Source organism: Mya arenaria, chromosome 8 (assembly GCF_026914265.1).
Source record: "Mya arenaria isolate MELC-2E11 chromosome 8, ASM2691426v1".
Classification (NCBI taxonomy): Eukaryota; Metazoa; Mollusca; class Bivalvia; order Myida; family Myidae; genus Mya; species Mya arenaria.
In genome coordinates, this window is record NC_069129.1 from 44,925,430 (window position 1) to 44,944,320 (window position 18,891).

Here is an 18,891-nt window from a genome sequence, read left to right on the forward strand (position 1 = left end):
TGAAACTTATGTGATACATTGCCCTTGATCAGCAGATGATCCTATCATGTACGAAAACAATATATCAAATGCCGAGGCCACAGCGAACAGTTTTTAAAAGTATGTTAGCATAATAAATCGGAAACAGTTTGCAATGATACATATAATGTTGCCCTTTGGCTGTAGATAACCCCTTACTTTGTAATAAAACTCATGATGTGGATATCTCCTCGCCCGATCAAATAAGGCCTAAAAATTGTTTGGTTAGGGTTACATCCTTTTCAAAAATAGGTAGGGAAGGTAAGCTTTTATTTTTTTTTATTAGGTTTATATAAGACTGTCATTTTCATCATAGCGGAATGGTGTTAAAGTTATCTTCTGAGTAAGCATTTAAGGTTTGAAACTACATATTGAAAAGCATTTTTTTTTTAGTTTTTCATTTTTTAAACTGACCATAAAAACAGTAGGGTCGGCGCCTAACTCGTAGGTAGGGTCGGGTAACCCGAACCAAATGTATTTTTTTAGGCTTATAATAAAAAAAACAATAGCGATGAAGAACGTTACGTTATAGGTCTCAACTCAAATATTATAACGATGAGGGAGCAACTACTCCAGCCTGGTTCTCAGTGAAAACAACAAACACGATTAAGGCCTCTTATAATTTATGTATTTAGTCTTTAAAAGTTTCAGGATGTTACAATAACGTTCCATGATTAGGTCAATGCAGTAAGAATGCATTTCAAACACAAGTCTTACAGGCAATACATTTACTGTCATTTAAATGTCGCGCAATCACACATATATTGTTGTTTTTAAAGTTTTAAAGTGTCCTTTACAAATAAGCTTGTCATTTTATCGGGTCATTATTTAAGTTAAATTTTGATACCTATACATATTTCGTATTTGAAAGGGAATTGCACACTTATTACCATTATGTAAAATAAATGTTAGTTCGTATTTTGTTCTCATTTCAAGTCAAATAAGCATGTTTGAAATATTTCTTTCGGTAACTTTTACATTTTACAACTTTTTTTCCATCAAACCCTTTCATTCGATACCAATTAATATGGGGTCTAAAAAGGCCCTTTATAAACTGCCTCAGTAATTAAAATTCATGATTTAAATAACAATACACAAACTTATCCTTATACATGAGATTAAGACAATATTCTAAACAGTATAAGTTTCTTTCCGTCCGTCTCAAAGTTGGTGACGACTATCCTGGAGCCGTCCCTGGATACGGTCACGGTGTACGGTTATTGCATATCAATGTCACATGACGCAAGTATGCCTCCGCTGTTTGACACCTGCACAATGGAGCTTGCTCCTATGCTGCAGACAAAACACGGAGTCATTGAAGATCACACAGAGCCGTTTGTTCCATAAGCCGGTTTTCTTTTACCACAATACTTTTATCGGCCACACCCTTGCACGTGTACAATAGTTATCTCATTACTGTATCGATTTTATTGTACTTTAATTAAAATAAGTGAATTTGTTTTGTTATAAAACAAACACTATTTGAACTAACCACATCCAACCAACTAATTAGCCAAACCTGTTGTGAAGTCGTCATTAACCCACCTCTGTATACCTGTGCTCACATGTAGTTATATTGAGTTATCACATGCTTTTACTTAAATGTAAACTGTGATATGATAAAATAATATTGAGTTGACTTGAGTTATCGCTCCCGCGGAATCAATTGTTGATTGTTTATGTTTGTATACTATTACCTATACAAGCATACATTTAAGACTGCATTTATGATCAAAGGAACAACACGCTATTTAGTATTTAACCTTTAGTTCTTTATCAAGTAAAAAATACCAATTTACCAGAAAAGCGTAGCTTGATTATAGCTTGACATGAAATCATCCTCTAAGGTAGACGGTTTTTGCGTTTACTTAACACGCTAAAGGTTTAAAAGCCTTTGAACAATCAATTAAGTACATTGTTAACTTACTGAACTAAAGCCTGAGTTTGTTCAAAAAGCTTGTCAAAAAAAAGGTTATTCGAACAATTTCAAACATAGACTTTTAATTCAAACTCACAGAACTGATTCGACTTGTCCTGTTGCCGTTGAAAAATGATCCCCGAAAAAGTAGCAATGATGGGATTCTACGTTGTTATAAAAGGACAATAACAAGACATATATTGACTAAAGAAACACCAGTACACTGGAACTCACTTTAGCATAATAATCTATAGATCGAAAAAGGGGTAATAGGGCAAAAATTGGAAAGTGCATACTCATTGCTTTATGTCTTATTTCTTTAAATTAACACATGACCGTGAATCAAGGCACTGTTATACCATCACAGACTAGTGGCTACCTTCCAACTTTAATAGGTTTTGAAGCCGAATGGTTTATGATTTCAAGAACAGCTGGTTAAAAATTACCGATTGGCTTCGATTAACCATTTTTATTTGAAGAAAACATAACTTTTTCTAACGTGTGTTTAGTACACAAGTGGAGCTTTCTCTCCAAATGTGGTCATAGAGGTAGTGAAGCACTATACATAAGTGTTATATTGCATGCAAATTGGTTAATTGACTATAGATTAAATAGGATTTTTATTTAGTGGTGTATGCGTAACCCTTCGGTTTATAAACCAGTTTAATTGCCAGTTGACTCCGTTTTAAAGCGGTTATCCCATTGTTTATTGTTATATGTATAGCTATATTTATGCGTGTTTGTACTGTTTGTGGTGTTTGTACGTTTATTTATATTGTTCAGTATCTCTGTGTCCTTCACTTTGCTCCTTAACAGATGTTAGACTTACGGGATTTACACAAACTCACTCGTACTTGTGCATGTGCTGTAGTGGTTCAGGGTGGTCACTGAACTGAAGTGGTTCCTGACAATTGAGCCGGTGTTGTTTTGCGTTACTGTGTAAAATGTGCATCCGGACAAGATATTTATATAGCGGGAATCGCAGATTTTATTCGCCAAAATTCAAATTTATATCAAATCAAACATTTAAAATATAGAAATAAACAACTTATCTTTATTGCCTATTTTATCAATTTATTAAATTTCATGAGTTAAAAATGATGACATTTAGAAACTGTTATCGCGCAAATGCAAATCAGAAAATGTTTAATGTTAACGTTTTTGTATTTCAGCAACTCCTGCTTGATGGTAAACATGAGCTTGATATAGGCTAGTTGATATTAACAAACAGCTTATTTCTGTTAGCCTTAGAAATCGTTCGGAGCTTGTTTTCCGATATCGCTCACACCGGCTTTGGGTTTTTCAAGGTTGTATTGAAGACGACGACACTCTGCGAGTAATCTTCTAATGTTTGACGTCTTCTAATTAATTTCAAAATTTGATATATTATCAATCCCGTTCGAAAATAGTTATCAAGACAATTATGCTGTTTTTGAACTATGTAAACATATGAGATGGAGTCAATTTTAAGAAATCTGACACATTTCGCGGAGGAAAATATAACCATTAGTTTTCGTAACAAATCGGATAACATATCGGAGACGGTTCAAAGTAAACCATGCAAAAGTAGATATTCTAGTTTGGACGAAATAGCGGACTGCTTCTTTCCTGAACCGGAAGAATGGGTTCTGATTGCTGGATACGTTATTACATTCATTGTTGGAGTTCTTGGAAATGTTCTGGTTTGTTTTTCCGTTTGGCGGAACCGCGAAATGCGGACAACTACGAACATATTTATGGTGAACTTGTCCGTTGCGGACTTAACGGTTCTCCTTTTATTACTACCAACAGCACTGGTCGCTGACGTTACTGAAACATGGCTTATTGGAACAACAATGTGTAAACTTAGCATCTCACTTGGGGTAAGTAGTTTGGTTATAATTGATGTCCTTATAATTTTAATATTCATGTTTTTAATGTTCACTACTAACAACAATTGTTCCGTTCATTTTTGTATTAAGTTTATGCTCTAACATTAATCATCTAAATCTTGTTTTAGTTTTGTATCAGGCTAATAGGATTAACTTTTTTATTAATTTCATTCTACCTACGAATAACCGACAACAATTGTTCAGAGCTTCGATAGAAACTGTAACATTTTCTGAAATAGTTTGCCACCTTTTAATTTTTCACGGGATCAATGTAACATCAGTTGTAGTTCAGAAGAAAACATTTCATCTCTTGAGATATTTATGAGTTTCCTTTTTCTGACTGCATGTAATTGACCGAATCCAAAGTATGACAAATAAAATGTGTGTACTTAAAAAAGATCAGTCTTATTCTTAATCTTAATTATAAAGTGCATCCTGGACCACATCTGGGCACTTAATTGGCATTAAGTTATAACCTACTTTATCACACTATGTTTATATCAATAATACTGTACTTGACTAAAGTGAAATCTTGCCGATTCTTATTTGACAATGCGCTTTAAATAGTTTCCGGATCAAAACGCAGTACTATTCAGTTAAATAAATCAAACATTTTAAACCACTTATACACCATATAACGTACGGAATTGTTACTGTGCACTTTAATTGACGGAACATTTACATGATAACATAAATATCTTTGCCGAAAATCGTTGATTTTGATTCGTGCATTTTACCTCAACGTTTTGTTTCATTTCAGACCATGTGTATATCAGTTTCAATCTTAACCCTTTGTGCTATCTCAATAGAGCGATGGTACGCCATTTGTCGGCCTCTCAGTTTCCATAGCAGTTTCCAAAGAGCCCGCATCATCATTGCAGCTATTTGGGCTGTTTCCATGTGCGTGGCCTTGCCCGAGTTCCTGGCCTTAACTGTTACACCATATCGGCTAGACACAGTCTTCAGGTAAAAAAGTGTATCAGCAAAATTTATAGTTACTAGTGTTATAAAAAGATAAGAGCTTTAGAAGGACATCGCGCTCCACTATGCGCCGCTTTGTCTTAGGAACGAATACAATAATGATGAAGTTTGTGCCGTTCAAATGCTAAAAAAGGACTAAAATAGTTAACAAGAACCGCCGCAATACGATAAAACCATGTTTTCAATGATTAAATGATTCAGCTGTGAGATTCATGCAACCCCATGGAAGCTCTTCATTTACGATTTCTACGTACAATGTTTAGTCACAATATTTCAACCCAATACCAAACGGTTATCTAGTTTTAGTAACATTGACCTTGAGCCTAGGAACTTTAACGCAATCGAATAAAATTGTCTCCATAAACCGTTCCTTTATACCAAGTTTGGCCACAATTTGTCAACCCTAACTTAAGGTTTTTAATTTCAACCGTTCTTTTTCTATTTTAGTATCCTATTTGTTCTATTTCTCTTTCTATTCTGTTTCGTATGATCATAGGGACCCAAAGGCCACCCCATGAAAAGTCTCGTACACTCTTCCAATAAACAAAGTTTGGTCATTGTGTGATGGTCCTGGACATTTATGTGAAGTATTAAGTGAAGGTGAATTGAATGAAAGGAGTTATAAGTGAAATTGCAAACTTGCCCTCAAACTTCGACGCCGGGACAAGTGGTAAATTCTTCTTATATCATGAATAGTCGAGCGTAAAATGCATCATACAATTTTATTTTCATTTTATACATATAAATCTTACTTGTTTAGTTATACATCATACATAAGCATGAATACTACTTCTACATTACAGAACAATGTGTTTTCCGGCCTTGTGGAAGCTAGATATGATAGCCCTGTTCCAGATCTGCCTGATGGTGTGCCTCTATTTCATACCACTTGGTCTGATGGCCTGCCTGTACACCCACATAGCTGTCGTGCTCTGGAAGAAACGAATACCTGGAACAGCAAATCTGCGTATGCATATAAATGCTTGGAGTTGTTTCGTAAAAATAGTTGTTTATAACAATACGGATCCTGGCTGGAATTTGACAGCTAGCATCAGACACCAAGTGTGTGCTCCACGTAGTGTTGAACCATGTTTTGTCAATGAAAGTTGTTTTTAATTTAAACTATTGATACTTTCTGACCTGTTTCAAACATGATTTCATTTCATATCACTCTAAAGGTTTCCGTTATTGTATGGTATTAAAGCTTGTATCGAAAGATGATTTTGATATGTTTTCAGCCTTTAATTAAGACAGACCAATTGCTTAAAAACTGTCATGATTTGTTAGTTAGGTGTTTAGACAACACACCTGAATATGATGGTTTATAAAGTTACTCATATTTTGCACTTGCATGATAAAAATAAAATTAGTCTTATAAGTCATTGGCGGTATTTATTTATAGAATTATATGCATCGATGTTCACCATGTCTGACCGCTAAAACACCAGGGGAAATCCAACTGTTGGTTTAATGATCAGAAATTCATAACTAATATGAACATTCTTTTAGTTTTAGTTGAACGATCGATGTCAACCCCAAAATTGAATTACATTATATTTAATATTAAAGGATATTTTCATGAAACCTTTGTTTAACGGTGTCTTAAACACATACACCATCCAACATAGTGTTAAAAAATTCACAAAGTGGTTACATTCTGTCTGTGCACTATGACTAACACTCTAAACGGAGCACTCGCCAAATGGGCAAGACCCGAATGCGAGTATAAATAAGCTTACACACCACCACACTACAATGAATTGTGTATGTGCTTTAACTTAAAACACAAAGAATTACAACGTCTAAATGTTTGCTCAGATTAACTTCTTATCCCAAGTAGATAATTCAACCTTATAGATACGTTTCAAAGCAGGTCTGAGGGCAACGACTTCCAATAGCCATTCCCAGGAGAATAATACCTGCAGACTTACTGGCCCGAAGAAAGCGATCAAGATGTTGGGGGCCATTGTGACAGTGTTTGCTCTATGTTTCCTGCCTAACCACACACTCAACATCCTCAGGTAAGATATGTTTTTGACAGGGTTGCGAATCATAGTCTATACTTGTACTTGAAGTTGTAACTCGCGGTACTAGTAACAGTTGCATTTTGTCTAGACGCGATCGTACCAGGATGATGAAGCGCACAAAACGATGCCCACACGTACACAAACCAGGATGACGAAGCGCATAAAGAATGCCCACACGTACAGGTACCGGGATGAGCGCACGAAAGGTGTTCCACAAGTACACGTATCAGAATGACGAAGCGCATAAAAGGTTGCCCACATGTACACGTACCTGGACGAAGAAGCAAACACAAGGTTGTCAACACGCACACGTACCAGGGTGATGAAGCTCAAAAAATGATGCCCACACACACAAATAACAGGATGACAAAGAGCACAACAGGTTGCCCACAGGTAGACGTAGCAAAATGATGAAGCGCACAAAATGATGCCCAAACGTACACGTACCAGGATGACGAAGCGCAAAAAAGGTTGCCTACACATACACGTACCAGGATGACGAAGCGCAAAACAGGTTGCCTACACGTACACGTACCAGGATGATGAAGCAAATAAAAGATTGCCTACATGTACACGTACCAGGATCACGAAGTACACAAAAGAATGCCCAAACGTACACGAACCAGGATGACGAAAATCATCAAAGGTTGCCTACATGATTATGTTCCTGGATGACGAAGCGCATAAAAGGTTGTCCACACGCACACGTACCGGGATGATAAAACGCACAGAATGATGCCAATATGTTCATGTACCAGGATGACGAAAGAATTAAAAGGTTGCCTACATGTACACGTACCAGGATGACGAACCGCACAAAAGAATGCCCACACGTAAACGTACGGAATTGCGAAGCACACACAAGGATGCCCACACGTACAGGTACCGGGATGACGAAGCGCACAAATGGATGTCAACATGTACACGTACCAGGGTGACGAAGCGCACAAAATGTTGCTTTCATGTTCACGTACCAGGATAATGAAGTTCACAAACGTTTGCCCACATGTAAACGTACTAATGTGACGAAGCGCACCAAAGGTTGTCCACACGTACACGTACCAGGATGACGAAACGCACAAAATGTTGCCTTCACGTTCACGTACGAGGATGACGAAGCGCACAAAAAGTTGCCCACACGTATATTTACCAGGATGACGAGGCGCACAAAAGGTTGTCTTCACGTGCACGTAACGGGGTGACGAAACTCACCAAATGTTGTCCACACGTACACGTACACGTACAAGATACATTTCGCTCCTGTACTGATTAGTGTGTTAAATACTTTTGAAAAGAGCACTTAAATAAATAATTATAAACTAATAAATCTTGCTGAAATATTCTCGCTGAGGATTTCAAATCTAGGCATATCATCGACTATCTACCAATATTTCCATTGAACAATTTTTTTTTAAATTGTAAGCTTGATAATACGTAAGGTAAAATTAGTGTTTCACAAGGCATTCCGTAGCTCGGACAATGTTTTGACGATTTTGTTAAACAAGTTAATGACATTGTTAAGCAAACTAAATGTATGTCTTCTTTGCTTCTTTCAGATACACGAAACAATTAAAGGCAGTCCCGAATCTGCGGATGATCGCTCTCATATCTCACTGGTGCATGTTTTTCAACAGCTGCATCAACCCCATCATCTATAACTTCATGAGCGGTAATGATGCATCTACCAAAATATTGTTTACATAGCTTCTGTAATTATACGGAAAATAATAAAGAAAACACCTCACTAATACAATACTTAGTATTAAAAATGATGTGAGATATTTGATATTCATGTTTTATCTTAATAAAATACAACTGAACCTCGAAATAAACAACATGATAAAACAGAACTATCGCAACGATTTGCAAAATGACAGCTTTAGAGTCATAAAATGAAATTTAAGAAAGAGTCTCAATCGTGTGAAAAAAATGTAAAAGTAATTCTATAATTATTCAGTCGTCGTCAATCATTTTCTATGTTTATGTTGGATATGCCTTAACCATTGGTTTGTGTATGATGACTTTGTTTATGGAATATTTTGTCTCTATACGGTGACGTTTTCGGAGCCATAATTCAGTCTCAAAAATGTTCATTTCAGTGGAGCGCTTTTGTTTCAATGATGTTTAATTTACTGCAACGCTTCTGTCTCAATGACGTTAAAGTCTGCGCATTTTCATTTCGGGGCTATGCTTTTGTTAAAATATCGTTCATTTCGGGGCTACACCTATGTCTGTATCAATGGCTTTCATTTCGGGGCTACGCTTTTATCTTTATGATATTCATTTTGGGGCTACGCTTTTATCTTTATGATATTCATTTTGGGGCTACGCTTTTATCTTAATGGCATTCATTTTGGTGATACGCTTTTGTCTCTCTTAATGATGCTCATTTCTGTGAAACACTTCTGTCTCAATGGCGTTTTATTCTGTGCAACGCTTCTGTCTCAATGGCGTTTTTTTCTGTGCCAAGCTTCTGTCTCAATGATGTTTATTTGGGTGCAACGCTTCTGTCTCAATGACGTTTAGTTTGGTGCAACGCTTCTGTCTCAATGACGTTTTATTCAATGCAACGATTCTGTCTCAATGACGTTTTTTTTGGTGCAACGCTTCTGTCTCAATGACGTTTTTTTCGGTCAAACGCTTCTGTTTCAATAACCTTACATTCGGTGGAACACTTCCTGTCTGAATGATGTTCATTCCGGGGCTATGCTTTTGTCTTAATCATATTCATTTCGGGGCTACGTTTTTGTCTCAGTGGCGTTAATATTGGAGCTATGCTTTTATCTCAACGGCATTAATTATGATCCTACGCTTTTGTCTCACTGGCGTTCACTATGAGGCAACACTTTTATCTGTATCAATGATGTCCTTTCGGTGCTACGCTTTTGTTTCAATGGCGTTTATTTCGGGGCTACGCTTTTGTTTCAATGGCGTTCATTTCGAGGCTACGCTTTTGTTTCAATGATATCCATTTTGGGGCTACGCTTTTGTTTCAATGGCGTTCATTTCGGGGCTACGCTTCTGTCTGTCTCAATGACGTTTATTTTAGTGCAACACTTCTGTCTCAGTAGTGATCATTTCGGGACTACGCTTCTGTCTGTCTCAATGACGTTTATTTTAGTGCAACGCTTCTGTCTTAATGACTTTCATATCTGGGCTACGCTTCTGTCTGTCTCAATGATGTTCATTTCGGTGCTACACTGTTGTCTCAATGACTTTTATTTCCGGGCTAAACTTCTGTCTCTCTCAATGGCGTTCATTTCCGGGCTATGCTTCTGTTTGTATCAATGATGTTTATTTTGGTGCTACGCTTCTGTCTAATGACGTTTATTTTAGTGCAACGCTTCTGTCTCAATGACGTTTATTTTAGTGCAGCGCTTCTGTCTCAATGGCGTTTATTTTAGTGCAACGCTTCAGTCTCAATGACGTTTATTTTAGTGCAACGCTTCTGTCTCAATGACGTTTATTTTAGTGCAACGCTTCTGTCTCAATGGCGTTTATTTTAGTGCAACTCTTCTGTCTCAATGACGTTTATTTTAGTGCAACGCTTCTGTCTCAATGACGTTTATTTTAGTCAACGCTTCTGTCTCAATGGCGTTCATTTCTGGGCTACGCTTATGTCTCAATGACGTTGATTTTAGTGCAACGCTTCTGTCTCAATGGCATTCTTTTCTGGGCTACGCTTCTGTCTTAATGACGTTTATTTTAGTGCAACGCTTCTGTCTCAATGACGTTCAGTTAGATGCAACGTTTCTGTCTGTTTTAATGGTGTTTATGTTAGTGCAACGCTTCTGTTTTTATGACGTACATCTCGTTGCAACGCTTCTGTCTGTTTAAATGACGTTCAATTTAGTGCTCCGCTTCTGTTTATATGGCGTTCTTTTTCGGACTTAGCTTCTGTCTGTCTCAATGGCGTTCATTTCGGGGCTACGCTGTTGTTTAAATGGCTTTAAATTTGGGGCTACGCTTTTGGTTCAATGGCGTTCTTTTCGGGGCTACGCCTTTGTCTCAATGACTTTCATTTTGTTGTTGTGTTTAGTCACAATGACGTTCCTGTCGGTGCTGCGCTTTCGTCTCTATGACGTTCATTTCGGGACAACGCATTAGTCTCTATGACGTTCATTTCGAGACTCCGCTTCATCCTTAATCACGTTCATTTCGTTGTAAAGCTTCTGTCTGTCTCAATGGTGTTACTTTCGGGGCAACACTTCTGTCTCAATGACGTTCATATCGGGGCTACGCTTCTGTCTCAATGACGTTGATATCGGGGCTACGCCTTTGTCTCAATAACGTTCATTTTGGTGCTACACTTCTGTCTCAATGACGTTCATATCGGGGCTACGCTTTTGGCTCAATAACGTTCATCTCGGTGCTACGCTTCTTTCTCAATGACGTTCATATCGAGGCTACGCTTCTGTCATAATGACGTTCATATCGAGGTAACGCTTCTGTAATAATGACGTTCATATATGGGCTACGCTTCTGTCATAATGACGTTCATATCGAGGCTACGCTTCTGTCATAATGACGTTTATATCGGGGCTACGCGTCTGTCTCAATGAAGTTCTTATCGAAACTACGCTTTTGTCTCAATAGTGTTACTTTCGGGGCAACGCTTCTGTCTTAATGACGTTCATATCGAGGCTACGCCTTTGTCTCAATAACGTTCATTTCGGTGCTACGCTTCTTTCTCAATGACGTTCATATCGAGGCTACGCCTTTTGGCTCAATGACGTTCATATCGAGGCTACGCCTTTGTCGCAATGACGTTCATTTTGGTGCTACGCTTCTTTCTCAAATACGTTCATATCAAGGCTACGCTTTTGTCTCAATAACGTTCATTTCGGTGCTACGCTTCTCTCTCAATGACGTTCATATCGGGGTTACGCTTCTGTCATAATGACGTTCATATCAATTTTACACTTCTGTCATAATGACGTTCATATTGGGGCTACGCTTCTTTCTCAATGACGATCATATCGAGGCTACGCTTTTGTCTTAATGACGTTCATTTTGGTGCTACGCTTCTTTCTCAATGACGTTCATATCGAGGCTACGCTTTTGTCTCAATGACGTTCATTTTGGTGCTACGCTTCTTTCTCAATGACGTTCATATCGATGCTACCCTTCTTTCACAATGACGTCATATTGGGGCTACGCTTCTATCATAATGACTTTCATTTCGGTGCTACGCTTCTTTCTCAATGACGTTCATATCGAGGATGCGCTTCTGTCATAATGACGTTCATATCGAGGCTACGCTTCTTTCTCGATGACGTTCATATCGAGGCTACGCTTCTGTCATAAAGACGTTCATATCGAGGTTACGCTTTTGACATAATGACGTTCATATCGAGCCTACGCTTCTGTCTCAATGACGTTTATATCGAGGCTGCGCTTCTGTCTCAATGACGTTCATATCGAGGCTACGCTTCTTTCTTAATGACGTTCATATCGAGTCTACGCCTTTGTCTCAATGACGATCATTTCGGTGCTACGTTTCTTTCTCAATGACGTTCATATCGAGGCTAAGCTTCTATCATAATGACGTTCATATATGGGTTACGCTTCTGTTATAATGACGTTCATATCGAGGTTACGCTTCTGTCATAATGACGTTCATATCGAGGCTACGCTTCTGTCATAATGACGTTCATATCGGGGCTACGCTTCTGTCTCAATGACGTTCATATCGAGGCTTTTGTCTCAATGACGTTCATTTTGGTGCAACGCTTCTATCTCAATGAAGTTTATTTCGGTACAACGCTTTTGTCTAAATGGCGTGTATTTTGGTGCTACGTTTTTATCTTAATGCCGTTCATTTGACGTCTATCAGAGTACTTTGCTTGAATTGTGAATTTTATATCAAGTATTGCGAGGCAATACTGAAACAAATATTTAACATAGGGTTTTACGGAATAATTCAAAGGCGATGCGTCAAGTTCCAAAAAAATATGATTTGCAGCTGACGTCTAGTCTTTATCTTGAATGTGAACACATCACCAACACGAATGTTTACAATCAACATGATTTGTCACATAAAAATCAAACATTTTGTCGATATGTTTCATTTTGTGTCAGCTCTTTATCATTCTTCTGTCTGTATTACTGCAGATAAATTCCGAAGTGAGTTCCGTGTCGCAACAGCTCTCTGTTGTTTACGTGGCAGAACCAGAAGGCTGAGCGTATCCAGGGTGATGTACCGCATGACGACGCTCTACACGAGAAATGCCACCGGTCAAAACAGCAAAACAACATTACGTATAACAAAAGACAATCCATGATTTTTAAAGACAATATAATAAGTGACGGGGTTGTTAGGTGACCCGGTATGGGATTTACGGGGCAAAGGAATCCATATCGGATGAGAGCAAGCTGAAACCCGAATATGGTTTCCTGCGACCCGTATATCCAATATCGGGTCACTTACCAACCCTGTAACTTAGGTATCACGTCGACAGCCTGTTAACATGTTTAAATGTTTTATTTATTCATCGGAATATCAATCGGAATCGGAAAATAGACGCCATTTTGGTACGATATAAATTTGGTGACCTAATATGGGAAAAGATGGTGGTCACCGCGTGATCAGTCCTGGACCAATGGCGTTGATTCATTAATGTTGGAGACGTGATATCTTAATTTTCATATCCAGACTACCTTTGTCTAGTGCATTTGAATGAAGAATGACTAAAACTTTCATGTTTGATAGAGTTTTTTTTATCTAAAGATCCATTTTCGTATTATTTTTTCCCTTTGACAAGGTACACAACCTGCTTTGCTTTAGAAGTAGATGTTTTGTACATCATTGCATTTGTATTAAAAACTATTATGTCTTGTCGACTAGTGAAACAAAGAAGCCAGCAAGAAATCTGTATCCTGTCGAAGCAGTTAGAAAGAACTATGAAAGTTGATGGGTATCAGTTAAAAAAACATCCCTTAAATGGTGAAAACGATGTGAGTTTTAACAGGAAAGGCTTTATCCGAAACCTTTCTGTTTGAAAATGATAAAGCCGAGGACTAAGATCAAGCACAGTTCCCAATACGAATGATGACTTTATTTTTGCAGTTTTAGCTTCGACCAGTTTTAACAAAATATATATGTTTACTGTATTAGTTGTAATAAAACTTGTGTATGATATATTAGTTTTTCTGAAATTAACTAAATTTTGTAAAAAGAGTCCCTAAGGCCACACGCATCTTTTATATTTAATGAACAATTGAATATAATTTTTAGTTGTGAGCGAGCAAAAAAGAAGCGAAATTTACAATTTCTGATGAAAACCAAGTCAAGGAAGGAGCGATTATCTTTCTTATAATCAGAATTATTAAAGACGATTATGTATTTTTACTATTTACTCAATAAAAAAGGATATACCATATTTTTCAAAACAAATCTAACAGAATTTATGAAATTCACTTTTACACATAATATATTATAACCCAGTTTGTTGTTTATTCTCAATGATTTTAACATACAGAAACGTAAATATGTTAATCTTCAACAATAATATAAATAATAAAGCATGTCTATGCTTTTTATCATGGATAAGCACACTCAAGGCACGCACGCACCCATGCACGCACGCACGCACGCACCCACGCACGCACACACGCACCCACGCACGCACGCACGCAGACAGACATACAGACAGACAAGGACAGACATACACAGACAGACAGACTAACAGACAGACAAACATGACAAGACAGACAAGACAGCAGGCAGCACACAGACAGACAGACAGACAGACAGACAGACAGACAGACAGACAGACAGACAGACAGACAGACAGACAGACAGACAGTTTATTTAAACTCTTACAATGTACATCGTCAGTAACACATGTGTTTATAATTAACCAATACCAACGTGTATACATATTAACGAACAATGTAGTACAAACGAGTATACATAAAAAATAACAACACACAAACAGACGAATAACAAGGAACTGGTGACTTATTGTAATTGTTATAATCTATCTACTTCATCGGATCAACAAAATTACCATATCAAGTTCTCACATTAATTATAGAGGATTTTACTTTTAGAGAGCCTTTAACAAAACGACTTAGTTTAATTAGCTCAAGTTCATCTTTTGTTTGCAGCAATTGTATTTTTTTAAATACAGACGTTTTTTTATAAAAAAAACAAAACATTTCTTAATATATTTCTTTCTTATATCATGAAAAGAAAGACACACACGAAGAAAAAATGAAATTCATCTTCACTATCCTTGGTATTACAACATAGACAATATCTTTAATTTCGCACAATGGTATTTCTAGCGTATCTAACGGATTGAATACAAAAGTCTACAAAAAAACAAATCGTAAACTGTTTGAATAAGTATCGAGGTAACGTTCATATTTAAGACTTTTGTTTACACATTTGACATTGTGTTTTTTCTTAAGTACCATACTAATTTTGTTTGAACGCATCGTATATTCTATATCTGAAGACTGTCAAAAATACATAAACACTTATATAGTGTTTCAACATAAACATAACTAAAACCAAAACCATTTAATATTTTTGTAATGCTATACACCCTATACGATAACGTTTATCACAATTAGCTTGCGAATTTAAAGTTTTAATAATAATATTATCAGTGTTAGCAAATTTTAACCAATATGACAATATACACACATATCTTTGAAAGGTAACGGGTATCTACCTCATTTGCCGTAAACAGTCACATTGCAAGTATTAGGTTTGACTACAAAACTTTAGATGAATTCTTTTTAACTCATTAGATTTGGCATACCACCAAACCGCCGCTGAATAACTTAAGAATGAACCAACAAATGCGTGAAATAATTGACACTTTTTTTTTTAGTTTTAAGTCATACTCTTCGCATTTAGAAAATTAAACATTCATTGCCTTGAAGGCTTTACCAAAATTTTCAAAATTCAAAATTGCCAGTATAATTAAACACAACACCTCACTAGATAAAGTTGTTGATATTTTTGTCGTGTGTTGGTTGTTAATTATTGTAGAAGGTAGTACGATGCAAAACGGTGTTTACCCTCAGCGTATCTGTATATATACATACTTATTTATTTGGTTTGAAATGTTTGTTTAAATGAATAAAATAGCTCATTATGAACATGTTCTGTAACTTGAGAGGCAAACATTTTAATCACAAATATATATTTTAATCTACTTTATCTTATAGATAAATGTAATGAATAGATTCGCAATTTATATATAGTGTGTGTATTACCTCATTCTCCATGTGTTATTCATGAAATGTTTGAACAAACGGTTTTACCTATACTTCATTTTGAATCGCCGATGACTATATTGGTTGGTTTTCCATTTAAGTTCAGAAATATATTCTGAAAAGTATATAAGGTGGAGGGTGAGAATGAATTAAAAGAAGGGACAGAAGTAAAGAGATTGACAGAAAAGAAAATGGATGAATTCTGGGTACATGAGACAGGTGAAGGCGCGTTTGACCGGTCTAAAGCCTCGACTGACTTCGGAAAAAACAGTTTGATCGAAGATAGCGAAACGATGGAGCATACACACTTTCTTGCGAATAGCACAAATTCTATTGTGGACCTTAAACTAAAAGAAAAATTATATCAAAATCAAGCTTCTGTGTCCGAAGATCAAAATGAAAATAAAGATAATGATTCGATGTACAAACAACATCAAGTTGCTCTTGAAGACAATGCGGAAAGAAGTATTAAATTAGAAATGGAAAATACTTGGAACACTTTAGCTTCCGATGCTTCCTCGAGACAAGCTATCACAGGTATCCCTGAGAAATGGACACGTACACGTGCGTGTTTGGTTATAGCAGTGAGCACCGTTATAGGATGTCTGCTGTCATGTACCGTTCTTATACCAGTTTTCTACATGAGCAGCAGATCGTCCGAGCCTCTCTTATTCTCGTCGGTATGTTAGATGGGTTTATTGTAACTTATGCTTTATTATGAAAAATCTGCTTTAAAATCTAATGTAAATAAGATAAAAATTATTTAAATAAAAATATCAAGTTCGCGAGAAACCGTTCTTGAGTTACATGTGTCCGCTTAAGTTGCAGTCAGATATATCCCTTGAATGTATAAATGATACTTAAAACAGATTGGCATTATGACTTCATTGGGATAAACTGATAACCAAAGAAACACTTTTGTACAAAAGGAACGTTTTTTGTGTTAACATTATCAATATAATGAATTAAAACACTGGGTATAACCATAATAATCTGATAGGAATTCCCCGTCTTTCGATTGACATTATAGTGTACGTTTTGGTTTTCCACTAGTACGTTTGTACTTTCGTTTCTATTTGTAGGTCAATGCAATGGCAGATTCCCAAAAGCACTGGCATGAGCGCTGTAAGTCAATATCATACTTTTTAAATTGAAATAAACGCAATAAACAAAACAATCATTGGTTCGATCGGAGTAATTAAATAAAATAGTTGTTAACTATGATAACAGCTTTGACATATATAATCATATCCGTAGCGGATTAACACGTTTCAAGTTACGATCGAATACAAGCGTACTGAAGGTCAAGGTACATGTAACTGGTTATGTACTCATTCGTTAAGGATTACCTTTTAAATAACAGTTTAAATAGAATAGTAGCCCTTATATAAATATAAAAAGAAAGCACCACGTTAACAGTAAAAACCTTGATTTTTAATTTCTTTTTCTAGATACGCACAATGCAGATCATAGCAAACCAATCGGAAGATTTGTCCTAGATCAGCAGACATTGATTGGTATGTACATGTCAGAGCTATTTAAAACACCAAAAGTCCCTAACAACGAGATAAAGTTAAGCTCACTATTCTTGTTTTGGTTTAATTTGTTTAATCTTAACAATCTTATGATTTGTTTCCACTTTAAAAGGAAATTATCGTTGTGATTATTAAAATAAAACATCTTTTGTTTAGTAAAAAAAAGCTATAGTGAGAAATGTGCTTTATGAAATAAGCCACTTTGGACGGATTGCGTCATATGTATAGGAGTAAGTATGAATCAGAGATGAACTGTTTTCTGATACAGTTGTATCTAAAATGTGTTTTGCCATCTCTGACTAATACATTCACGAATGGAATAAACGATTGTAATGAAACTTATGGATTGTTATAGTTAGAAAACCTCAATTAATGAGGATTTGATTTATATTGAAACATATTTCTTTTTTTAAACAATAAATCAAACATAACCTAAAAATGTCATTCATTTTCATTTGCGATATAAAACGAATAATATTTTCCTTTTAATTGAATTAAAATGTCAACTAATAAAGGAGAACATGTGAAAACTTTGGTTCTACGGCAAGTAATTACATAGTAAGTATAGTATCAATAGACTTGTGTTTATGTCTAAAACTAGCAATACATCCTCGTAAGGCAGTCAGAGCTCATATTATTCAAATTTAAATAGGCAACTGTAACAACTCGGACATCTCATTGACCACATAGTAACGTAGTATTGTTTCCTATCTTGCCGGAGATGGCCGAGTTGTTACGATTTGCCAATTAGAGACGTTCAAACATGCCACTGCCGATATTTTTCGTTTACTTGTACGTGTTTTTCTCTGTCTTAAAGACAATGGTTTGTTACGGTGGAAGGAATCTGAGCAGACAGTGGGCTCCCGCGTGGTGCCGAGCCCGAACGGGTTTTGTGTGGTGGCTCCGGAAGACGGACTCTACATAGTCTCCTCCCAGATCACTTTCGCTTTCGACGGGCTAACAAACCGGCGGGCTAACAAACCGGTCCGAGGTTTCGCACAGCGTCCTCGTACGAAGGGGCGATGACGAGAACATGGTGCAGAAAAAGTTGATCAGCGTCCCATACAGAAATCCCAACCTTCTGGAACGCCAGCAGACTATGGAGCCCAGTAATCTCATAACATCCGCGAAAGTTGCAGCGGGCGACCGCATATGTATAGAAGTCAGCCCGGTGAATCTTGTGTACAAGTCACAGGTAGACAACGTACTTATGGTAGTGAAGGAAGAGTGAAAGAAGGATTTCCTATTCACCGAACTGATAAAACACATTTCGTTCACATGTTGTTGCGACGCTACATGACGCCTAC

At 36.7% G+C, this 18,891-nt stretch overlaps 1 protein-coding gene and 1 long non-coding RNA gene across 2 annotated transcripts; both read left to right on the forward strand.

Moving 5' to 3' along the window:
• The first annotated feature begins 1,266 nt into the window (after window positions 1-1,266).
• LOC128244242 (orexin/Hypocretin receptor type 1-like) lies at window positions 1,267-13,099 on the forward strand. The gene is made up of 5 exons (XM_052962258.1): window positions 1,267-1,352; window positions 5,592-5,755; window positions 6,662-6,809; window positions 8,372-8,484; window positions 12,930-13,099. The coding sequence occupies exons 1-5, from the start codon at window positions 1,267-1,269 to the stop codon at window positions 13,097-13,099; spliced, it is 681 nt and encodes a 226-aa protein (XP_052818218.1).
• Window positions 13,100-16,637: 3,538 nt separating this feature from the next.
• Window positions 16,638-17,566, forward strand: LOC128242877 (uncharacterized). The gene is made up of 3 exons (XR_008262734.1): window positions 16,638-16,729; window positions 17,132-17,174; window positions 17,501-17,566. It is a non-coding gene; the product is annotated as an uncharacterized LOC128242877 (long non-coding RNA).
• The last annotated feature ends 1,325 nt before the right edge of the window (window positions 17,567-18,891 follow it).